Source organism: Thunnus albacares, chromosome 3, assembly GCF_914725855.1.
Source record: "Thunnus albacares chromosome 3, fThuAlb1.1, whole genome shotgun sequence".
NCBI lineage: Eukaryota > Metazoa > Chordata > Actinopteri > Scombriformes > Scombridae > Thunnus > Thunnus albacares.
The window spans coordinates 7162208-7174139 of record NC_058108.1 but is presented as its reverse complement, the minus strand read 5'-3'; the positions used below and the strand labels follow the sequence as shown (position 1 = coordinate 7174139).

The 11932-nt window shown below is 38.3% G+C and overlaps 2 protein-coding genes across 2 annotated transcripts; both read left to right on the top strand.

Annotated features, from left to right (window-relative positions):
- Positions 1 to 2586: 2586 nt before the first annotated feature.
- Positions 2587 to 3707, top strand: LOC122979652 (GTPase IMAP family member 9-like). Its single transcript, XM_044347277.1, has 2 exons — positions 2587 to 2602; positions 2689 to 3707. The coding sequence occupies exons 1-2, from the start codon at positions 2587 to 2589 to the stop codon at positions 3540 to 3542; spliced, it is 870 nt and encodes a 289-aa protein (XP_044203212.1). The 3' UTR covers positions 3543 to 3707.
- Positions 3708 to 4184: 477 nt separating this feature from the next.
- On the top strand, positions 4185 to 10471 carry LOC122979568 (GTPase IMAP family member 4-like). Its single transcript, XM_044347114.1, has 3 exons — positions 4185 to 4494; positions 4697 to 4768; positions 9052 to 10471. Exons 1-3 carry the CDS (start codon positions 4485 to 4487, stop codon positions 9981 to 9983), a joined length of 1014 nt encoding a protein of 337 aa, XP_044203049.1. The 5' UTR covers positions 4185 to 4484; the 3' UTR covers positions 9984 to 10471.
- The last annotated feature ends 1461 nt before the right edge of the window (positions 10472 to 11932 follow it).

Here is an 11932-nt window from a genome sequence, read left to right as displayed (position 1 = left end):
TACTCACTCAATCACTCACTCACAGACAACAGCAGTTATAGGACTGGTCTGTGTCCGGTCCAGCCAAAAAAAAGGTATCAAATTACGTATATTGGTATCGGTATCACTTTAAGGGTACTAGTATTGGTACTGGTATCGTAATTTTTTAAAAACAATACCCAGCCATAGTTGGTCTAGAATAGCTGTTTTCGAAATGAAACAAAATTTAGTGAGGCTCACAGCCAAAATCAAGACAAAGGTACATTATACATACTAGGTTACATGATCTATAGATGAAGACTTTTTTGATTAAAAAAAAAACAAGCAAACAAAGTGACAGTGAAAGAAACAAAGGCACTATAAGTATGACAGGAGAAAGGAATGAATGATGGTTGTAGTTTTAATTGGTGCTTGCTACTATGTTTTCTAATGCCCACTGGACTGGAGGGCCGACAGAGTACACAGATTTACATTCTGGAGGCTGTTTATTTATTTTTGGGGAGGAAATATCTTTAGAGAATGAACCACACATCCTTTAATTGAATAATTTAATCACTGACACCAGCGTTCTTTGCAAATGGTCTACAGATGTTGAGAGACAGAAAAGGAGAACAGATCCATGAGATGTATCACAGACACCAGGAGAAATTTGAGGAGGAGAGGACAGAGAGGAAGGTGGAGGAGGAATGCTTTCCAGGAGAGACAGTCTAAAAAAAAGGGTGTTATTGTCCGTAAAAAATGGATATCATGCTGCTCATCAAGTAAGAGGGACTCATTTTGGCATGCAATATTAAAAAAGGAATTATGAAATAATATGTTTTCTAATCTGTGACTTGAACTGAGCTACCTGCCTTCATGTATTTATTTGCCATCAACAAGTTCCTCAGTATTGGAAACCGTTGTCTTTCTGATTATAACAGCAAATGTATATGTTTAAAAAAAAACTGGGTAGAAATCCTTATGGAGAACAAAAAATCAAAAGAAGGACAGCACTCCACTTAAATTGTTTACAGGTGAGCTGTATACACCTTGTTCATTGCACAGATTAAACAAACAAAATATTTGTTAATTAGCGGTCTACAGGAGAAATTATGTTTTTGATGTTTTTCTTTTGTGGTTGCTCATAAAATTCAGAAAAAAGAGACAGTGACAAAAAAGCATGTGTTCTTTTACTGCACTAAAATATGTATCCAACCCAAATGTCCGGATTGATACAAAAATTGACAATTTGTCACCTTTTTAAAAATGTGAAACATTTTTTGTAGCCTGAACTTTGCTGTTCCTTCTGCCACCAGTGGATGGCTCTATCCCCCTTTGGGCTGCACAGTGTTTGCTGTGATGGGTGTCAGTATTGTTTTCTAGGGAAACGAAACTAGAAACTAGAAACTCAATGATGCTAAAGTGAGACCTGAAGCTGTTTACACAACAGTTGAGCATCAGACACATGGGTGTTTTCTGATTGTGTGCCATAAAACCACCTGTCTACACATACAGCTGAGAAAACACTAAAGGTAACAAAGGTACATCAAACATTTATATTTTCATGTAAGAAGAATTCTTAGCCTACACTTTGTTGACAGTAACTTTTTTTTTTTTTTTTTTTTTTTTTTAACACAGATTAAACCAGAGATGTTGCGAGGAAGAAGTTGGACCCCAGCTTGCTCACTGCCAAAATCAACGCAATGGTACGTAATATAAAGGTCACAATGTCATAGACAAAGTGTGTTTGTCATGAGAAGAGTGAAAGACATGGAGCCCTTAAACTGAACGTAGTGAAGCTCAAAAGGTACCTGAATTCATCTATAAATCAGTTAATACGTGAACTCAACTTATTTACAGCATTGCACTCTTGTCTCACAAGTTCATTTATTTTTTAAATCACTTTCTTTAAAATAGTGATGGCTAAGCACTTTCTGCAAGCAAACTGTACATTAAGCTAATTTAAGTCATAAAACTACACAAACCAGTGCAGGTCATGTTAACCCAAATTAAAAAGCAGAACAGTGAGAAATCATCATTCAGGCCTCAGGCATGATGGCATTACTTTGATTATAAGCACTGAAATGTCTGGAATGAAGAGTTTTCACTGTCCAGCTTTTTGTAATATGATTTATGTTTATTTAGTGAGGTTGGAATATGAGTCCTGTGTTGGCTACATTGTTGAGCTTGATCATACAGGTGAGCTACTTGTGCTCAGTTGTAGAACCAGTTTGTACACTGAGGAAGGGTGGCGGCCTGAAAGAGTTAAAGTGGTGTGCTGTCCTACTTGTGATTTGTGCTTTTGAAGATTCAGCACCCATCTATACATGCTGGGGTTGAGTGCATTTCTTTATCTACCTTATACAGTGTTGGCATTTTCTCAACACATTAACTGTGACTGCTAGAAGAACAAGCTTTATCCTCTTAACATTATCTTTATCTTCAAGTGCCTGTCTTAACTTCATCAAGGACCACAATGTAAAGAAGTATTTTTCTTTATTGACATTTTGTAGATGTGTGTGATTTAATGTCTCTTTTCTCATAAAATCAAAACAACTAAATTAAAAACTATAGCTTGCTAACTCTGTTAGCTTTTCCTTTCCAGCTGTTACAAGAATTTATTCAGTGATGCTACAGCAATGCAGTAGGCTACAGTACATGGAGGATTAAAATCACCTGCACTGGCTGGTGTAGTCTTATAATGAAAAGTCTTTGATTAATTGTCCACAGGTTCTACACACCTGAAAGACCTTAGACTCATTCTAGTTGGAAAAACTGGATCAGGAAAGAGTGCCTCCGGAAACACCATCCTGGGGCGTGAAAATGCCTTTCAAGAGGCCATGTCACCTGAGTCTGTGACTAAAGGCTGTAAAAGAGAAGAAGTCAAAATAGATGGCAAGAGCATTGTTGTCATCGACACTCCGGGGCTGTTTGACACAAAAAATACACAAGCAGATGTGAAAGTAAAAATTGAGGAGTGTATTAATCAGTCAGTTCCTGGACCTCATGCTTTTCTGCTGGTGATCAGTCTGAAGGCAAGATTCACAGATGAGGAGAAGGCAGCTGTGAAGTGGATCCAGGATAATTTTGGCACAGATGCTTCTATGTATACCATAGTCCTGTTCACACATGCTGACTTGCTAGATGATAAATCTGTGGACGACTTCATAAGTGAGAGTGTACATCTACGAAGACTGACCGATCAGTGTGGAGGAAGATACCATTCGCTCATCAATGACCAGAGACGAAGCAGAATGCAGGTCCAAGACCTTCTAGAGATGATAGAGAAAATGGTGAAGGACAATGGAGGAAAACACTACACCAATGAGATGTACCAGAAAGCCCAGAAGAAACTTGAGGAGGAGATGAAAAAGAAGAAGGAGGAGGAGGAACGAATGAGGAAGGAAGAGGAAGAAAGGGTCAGAGAGGAGGAGAGAAGAAACGCTTGGTGTAAAATGATGATTCTTGCTTCCTTGGGAGCTATTGGCGTAGGAGCATACTTCCCCGCATATGCTCTCATGACAGCAGGTGCAGGTCTTGGACTCACTGAAGGTTTTAAATGTACTATGGAAATGTTTATGTAGCTGTGTTACCTGTGACTAAAAGAAAATATGGAGGCAATAAATAATAATAATAATGCAATTAAAGAGCGCTTTTCAAGGTACTCAAAGACACTTAAGTAATGCCTTAACCTTAAATAAGTAATTGCTGGCTTACAGTAGCCCCCACTATGACGCCTCTTAACTAAATCTTGAATTGAAAATCAGTGTACATGCTTTTTTAGTTATTGGGAATTAGGAATGTGCTACATGCTATGTTTCTATATATGTGTAATCATGTGTGCTGAAAACATTTTACAATAAAGTGTGAAGTTCAGTTTATGTCTCCCGGCATTCATTGCCAGTTTTATTTATATTTGTTGGTAGTTTCGATAGCATTTTGTATGTTCACCATGTGAGACACATTAGTCTGTAATTTCACAGAAAGGAATGTGTAGATACATAATCCCCATTTTGAACACAAAAAGTCACATTTAAAAGTAGAAAGTAAAAGAAATAAAACTGACTAGGCTAAAAGAAGTCACAATGACTTGGTTTTGATGGGAGGGGAAGTCAACAATGGAAGGATGTGATGCTCTCTGGGGGATCTCTTGTTTCCTCACTTTTAAACAACCAGACCTCATTATATGGTTATAGTAAGATAATTTAATGTTATCAGTTAAAGATCTTGAATGCTGTTTACATGTTGCCATTTCACTTTCTTAAACATACCAGCCATGTCTGTATGCAAACCTTTTGGGCATATTCAGAGAGCATTGGACCCTGTAGGGATGCACTTTTTCAGATGAAGTCTAAAGACAATACAAGGAAGTAGGAAGCCCCCTGCACATAGACCAGGCTTCCAGAAGTTTCCCAGAAAACTAATGTAAAAATTGAGTCGAAGAGCTAAGAGTTAATAGGTTCACAACTCAGGCCTGGAACAACACATTTGGCCACCTGGGAACTGGAAAAATTATTTCCATAGTAATGGCTGAAGGTAAGATAATTTATCTGACTTAATATTAAAAAACAAAACAGTATTGATCCTTTGATTGCTGTAACATGTAAAACTTACTGTGATACTGTGACACTGGGAAGAGCACAAGAGGGAAAGAGAAAAAATGTAGACATTGATAATGATGTCAGTGACTAATAGTCTATTTTCATTTGGCTCTCAATGGTCTACTTTATTATCACAGCAATACCACTGCGAGAAAAGAAGCAGAGAACTCTACCTCGGTCTGATGGGTGTGGTCTTAATAACTTTGACGGTATGTTCATTCATTCTCATTATAATTAGAAATATATATCTGTACTACTTTATAATAAGGAACACTTCATAAAGGCTTTTTAATGTTAATACATGGCTTATTCTTTGCTTTTAGATTAGTAACAACTTTTGGGTTGCCAGGTTGTGAAAAAAAAAAACTTGGTCTGGTGTGTATTTTTCTGTATTCCTCTCTTAGTTTTGTCTTTGGAGCTGCTCTTTAATACATTTTGGTGGCTTATGATACTTTATTAATAATGACTTACTAACATCTATAACTGCAGAGTTAAAGGGTAACTACACACTAAATATTCTTTATGTTGTACATGTAATCACGTGGCTCACTATGTTGGTATATGATGTTAATGCAGGTGATTTTTTTCAAAAATACACTTATTGTGTGTAAACTGCTTTTTCTGCTCAAAATTAGCTTATTTCTGTCTGCTTTGATCTTGAAAATTCAGTTCGGCTGAATTCTCTGGCCCCTTTCTAATTGTGACATAATAGACAAAGTCTTTGAGGTCTATTTCACATATCAGCTGCTGCACCAAGTATAAATATCAGAACGCTGGCTAACTGTAGCCTCAGTTTGTGCCTGTTACACACAGCTGCTGATAATGTTAGCAAGTTGGATAAGTGACAGCAAAGAGGCGATATAATCAAAGGACTGTGGTATGCAAATAACCCAGAGACAAACACATGGGTCCTGATAACTGTGCTATACCATAGACTGTATACTGTATAAAGACGGATATTGCGAGGCATGACATCACCCATTGGTTTGTATTGGAGCCAGTTTGAAGCCCAGATTTTTTCTTATGGTTAGCACCATCTTTTCCGTTTTGAGCTAGCACCTTCCAAACAGTGTGGGGTGTTGCTTTTCATGCTCTAAGCTAAGAGCTGACAACACTGAGTGGCACACACTTAGCTAATGTTAGCTACTTTAGCTAAATTGTGCTAACAGGGCAGATATTGTAGTCAAATAACATTAAACTTACCGAAATATTGCAACAATAGTCTGACTCTGAGAGCAGCAGGCAAACCAACTGTCAATCACAGCTGCCAATCAACACCCACAAAGCTACTATACATCTTCAAATATAATTAACTGAGCAACAATTTCCATAATGACCACCAGCACACTTATTATAATGACTTGTTGAAAAAAAATATTGACTTAGTATTAATCTAGAGCAGTGGTTCTCGACCTTTTTTGGGCCAGCGCCCCCCTATCCATTACCCAGGTCCCTTACCGCACACCATCAATTAGAATGTAGGCTAATTGTCTCTCCTGAATATTAGTGTTAGTTATTATTTTGTGTTATACCATTAAAAAGCATGTCATTGGATGCCAAATGATACATTTGATTTAACTGGACAGTTAGAATAATAAAATATCATTAGCTTCCCATGCGGGGAGCAAAAAATGTGAATAGAAATTATATTTATGAGTGTTAAACAAATGCAACGGTTAGAAATTTGACAGTTAAACTTTAACTAGGTCTCGTGATTGATCACAAACAGCAGCCAATCAGAAAGCGATCATTTGGTGCTGATGCCAAACAAGAAAGATTCTTATTAATTGTTCCAACAGAAAATAAGAGCAGCCTACTGAGGGAAAAGTCTGAGGCTACTGGAAAAAAGCAGAAGGATATGTATCCATAGCCATGGTGTTCAATAGAATACTGGTGGCATGTTTTATTGGACTGTGCCATTTTGCTGATATGATATGGTTGTTGTTGTTTTATGATGTTATCCAGTTGATGCTATCTAAAGAAAATAACCAGGTAAAAGGCCCAAAGAGGTTTTGGTTGGGGATATATTATTAATAGTTTTAAAATAAATTCAGAACAGGATTAGAATACATTTATATATTTTAAATATGACAAAATATTGTTTCTTACAGCAGCAACAGAAATGTTTCCATCAGCAAAGTCACCATATAAATTCAATAATATCTCACTTGAGAGAAATAAAAAATGTCAGTAAAATAAATAATATTCCTGACATTAAAATACTGAGTGAAGTTTAGAAAGAATGAAGAACACAGACACGAGTCAGTATCTTCATCCTGTCCTCCTTCTCCTCCTGCTGCTGATTGAGAGGAGGGGCTGTTTCAGCCAGTACAGCTAAGTTTACAGGAATTTAACACATTTTAATACTTGTTACAAACTAAGCTAAACACAAACACTGACAAATAGAGTAGAGGAGAGGACAGAGAAACTGTCGCGACCATAATTGACAGCAAACCGCTGTAGAGACTCAGCACAGTTTCTTTGTGGGCCTTTTCCAAAGTAGCCCCTGGAGGGTCCGCTATATTAAGTGCCATCCCAAACCAATTAGCAGGGAGTGGAAGTGGGTTATAAAAGCCTCCAATGGTTAGCCTGCATTGATTCTGACTTACTGAGCATGTACAAGGCCTATTGTGTTTGTTATGGAAACATTTGGCTCCGTACAAATGTTAAGTTCCATGCGACTACCCGTTCAAAACTTTTTACTCGTAAACTGCTCAAACTAACATAGACATTTAATATTGCCACACAGATGTTAAAAACTTAAAGGACACATTATATTTAGGATCAAATATACCGTTCTGTAGTCCAGAAAACAGTAGATGTGTTCATTTGATTGTAGATTGAAGTGTTGTATATTTACAAAGCTGTTGCTAAAACCAAGCAGCTTATAAACTTAAGAGTGTGAAATGAAAAGATGTTTTCAAAGAAAAGAAATGTAACCAAAGAGGCGTTTTTAATAAATTAAAAAAAAAGTTTGACACTCCCTATGTGTATCCGTCGTATCTCCAGAGACAAGGATGTTCACAACCTCTGGTTGTTATATCCCAATTAGTGTCATGAGGTAACTATACTCCTGACTACAAACGTATAAAGGAAAAGGTAAACACATTTATTGTTTCAGGGGGAAAATATTCATTAATGTTTTTACACAAATGTAATTATCACAGATAAATTCTATTAATGCCCAACAGGCTTTCAGTAACACTTGCAGTGTTACTTTGCCATTATATTGCCATTTACATGTGAAATTTAGAAAATGACAATATAACCCAGGATATCTGATGTGAATAGTGAAGCTAAAGAAAAACCTATTTGAAATGCAGCATAACAAGTGGTCTGGAGTGTACTGATGTGGTCTATACCTAAGAATTGTATTTCTGTATTTTTGATAATAAAAAGATAAATAAAAAACGTCTACGCCCTCTGGAAGATCTCTTACTCTCATGGTGATAAAAAATAACGTCAGTTCCTGTTTCCACCACAGAGAGTTAAGTTTGTCCCAAAGCTTGCTGCTGTATGTATACCCTACTACAACTTCATTCAGCTGTGAGTGTGACTACAAACAGTGCACACCGTGATGAAGTGGGAGTGGGGAGGGTCTGCTTTACACAGGAGGCGTTCAGGTACAGTGTTTAGTGTAGGTCACCTGCGTCTTAAAAGCACTCATAGCCAATACACAAATTTGACAGTATTACACATGTAAAATGGAGAAAAAAAGACTTGACTCTGTGAAAAAAAAACCCTGAAGTCTAATGATGAAATTGTGAAAATGTGCATTTGAATGAAGGACTAAACTGGCATCAAAAACAGACATACACAAATGCCCCCCAAGACCACCTCAACACCTCCCTTTCAAATTGCTTCCAGCGCCTCCCAACATTCTCTGAAAGCCCCCTGAGAGGCAGTACTGCCCCTGTTGAGAAACGCTAATCTAGACAGAAGTTGACGTTTTTTGAATGGGAGTCAACTGGAGCCAGGGATATTTTAGAGCCAGCACTTAATGTACATCCACATTGGCTTCAGCCTCAAGCCGTGGTACTTTCTGCTTGGCAGCAAGGTTGACTGGCACCGCTGTATACAGTTCTCTTAAAACATCTGTGGTTCACATCCATGCTTGCTAGCTTGCGGTCCTTCTCTTCCTCTGATGGCACATTGCTTCACTTCTTTTTGCCTTACAGCCACCAACTGTCGAAAGCAAAATAGCATTCATGTGTGTCCTTGTGTGTGTGCACAATGCAAACCAAACAAGAACCCACTCATAAAAACATTGCTTTGAGCACTAGTGGTCAAAACTCAACAGAGTACCTCAAAAGAGATAGCTTAAAAGATAAGGCGAGTTATGCTAGAGGAAGATATACACAAGTCAAAGAGGTTTTTCACAACCTGGGCAACCAAAGATGAATCAAAACGCTCACTGCCGACTAACATGTCAACAAAGAAAGGATTCACTTTAGCCTTGTGCTCAACATTAATTTTGCTTTTGCTATTACAGCTCTAGATTTGTCTGGAGGGCTGAGGATAGTCCTGGTCGGCAAGACCGGTTCAGGGAAGAGTGCAACAGGAAACACCATCCTTGGCAGAGCTGCCTTCAAAGAAGACCCGAGCCCTGTGTCTGTGACCAAACACTGTGAGACACAGAGCGGAGAAGTGGACGGGACTGCAGTCCAGGTCATTGACACACCAGGTCTGTTTGATACAGGCATCACAGAGGAAGAATTAAAAACAAGGATAGAGGAGTGCGTCAAGATGTCGGTACCCGGCCCTCATGCCTTCCTCCTGGTGATAAGGCTTGGGGTAAGGTTCACCGAGGAGGAAAGAAATGCTGTGAAGTGGATCCAGGATAACTTTGGAGACGATGCCTCCATGTACACAATCATGCTGTTTACGTGTAAGGATCAGGCTAAAGCTGACAATGCTCTGAAGGAGTGCAAGGAGCTACGGAGACTCTCAATTACATTTGGACGCAGATACCACGCCTTCAACAACAATGACGCAGATGACCGTGTTCAGGTCAAAGAGCTGATCACCATGATCAAGGAAATGGTACAAGATAATGGGGGCAAACACTACACAAATGAGATGTATGAGAAAGCTCAGAGAAAGTTGAGAGAGGAGGAGGAGCTGAAGATACAAGAGGAGGAAAAGAAGAAAGAGGAGGAGAAGAAAATGTGGGATGCAGAGAGGGAGGAGAAAGAGAAAGAGAGAGAAAAGAAGAAAAAAGCCAAAAGAAAGAATATACGCGTGGCCTCGGCCGCTGCGTTTGTGTTGCTGCTTGCTGGGGTGGTTATAGCAGTGGGAGCTGACACCACAGTGGCTCTCGCTCTAGGAGCTCCTGCACTCGTCCTGGGAGTGTTATGTGGTTTAGCTGCCATTTGTTTATGGAGAGGAATAAGATGTAAAGCTAAAGAAAATATTCCAATATAACTAGGCAGTATTGTGTGACAAGGACATGTTGATCCACCTGCAGTATGTGACACTGAATATAGAAATCTCTAAAAAAAACAGTATAAGTACTGCACATATTATTTTAGAACTAGTCAATACATTATGTTTTTCTCGCCTTTTCTGCCTTCTGCTTTCAAAATTATAACATTTTGACACAACATTGCAGTAACAGAAGTATGTGAATTTAAAGTGGAAATAGACAACCTTTTTGCTTTAACTTATCATTATGAAGTAAATGTTGATTGCACAGTGTAATGGCTATAGAATAATGACACCATTGGCGTTTAGATTGATTCCCTATAAGCCTCGCTTTCATTATGCAATTCTGTCTGCCATCAGGTACAATTACCTGGGAAAATGGAGGCTTGATTTATGGCACAAAGGAAGTGCATCAACCATTGCGTAACCAAAAGAGGAAGAAGATAGCACATTTGTTTTTCCCGGTAGCTATCGGTAACTATATCTCATAATAATTTTTTAGGTGGCCATCCTGTGTCTATTGTCTTATTGCTATATATGTTATGGAAAATTCTAACTTTAGGAATCGGGTTACACTGGGTCATGCATGGGCCTCGAGGTCTCAGTAAAGACAGCAGTAAATCTTAGAGAGAGAGACACCATCTCTTCTCCTTGAGGAGCACAGCAGTTGTCTGCAGATGTTTGGAGAAAGCAGGAGCCATTCTGATAAAGAGTGAACCGGCGTTGTCATGGTAACCAGGGTCAGGGGAGATGGCCCGGAGACCCCCCAAACAAACACATATAGGTGACTGTGTAGATTCCATTGGCATAATCCGACAACAGCGGCTCCAGACCAGAATGCGCTGATGGTGACCTGAAGCTTCATGCAACATGACTGAACTAACAAACAAAAATGTTTCCCTGTTTAGAAACTAGTGAGCCAATAGGCTAGACTTTGCATACAGTAGATGCATTGAGTTTGACCATTTCTTGGCGTTTAGTATTTACGATATGATCTATAGGGGTTTAAAGAGTGACCACCTGGGACCGAATCATCAGAGTTGAGACAGCATCAAGCACAGACAACTGTATTGATAAAGTTTCAATTTCTCCTTGGCCAAGTCTCAATAAATATTCTCAGCATAAGACATCAAAGGCTCCTCGACACTTTCTTCGCTGATGAGTTGACCATTGATCAGCAAACCTCAACAACAATATGATAAATGTACAGGTAAATCTGATGACACATTACTTATGTCTGCGTATGCTACATTTTAGTTGCATTGAGTATACTTCCTGAATAAACTCTTCCCACTACCGTCGCTAAAGGGAAGAAAAGTTGTCTGTTTCCACTTTAATGCTGACAGTAAACGAACGGTATGAAATGCAATACTTGTTTTCTTTTTTTGCTTTTTTTTTTTTTTTTCTCATTTATTGTTTGGAGTTTTGTTTTTAATGATTTGTTATATATTAAACCTACACCATGAAATATATAAGATGTGTTTTGGCTTATGAGAAAAAGTTTCAATCCTAATAAATAATGTGAGAACGTATTGATATATTGTGTTTTAAATTTTGCAAATACATTTTGCCACAGTTTATATTTTCATAACTTGTGCGATAATTACTTAAATACAATATTCATATCATTCAGATTCAGTACTGTTCCTTGTTTAAACTATGACGCGCTGTTTACTTTGCTTTATTATTAGTAACATTATGAGCTCACTTCCTGAAAGGAAACGAGAGACAATGCTAAACATCTGCCAGCCAAGTGAGGAAGTGACGAAACATTCCTAACAGAGTATCCCCTCGCTATGTCACTGTTAGCACACACAACCTATTCAACTGTACAAGCAAGTCTGTGTCAGCCACAAAATGATCAGTGACGCGGAACAAAAAATCCTGAGGCTGAATCTTAACAAACTGTAGAATGAAATAACACAGACAGGAGATGATTTTGATAATGG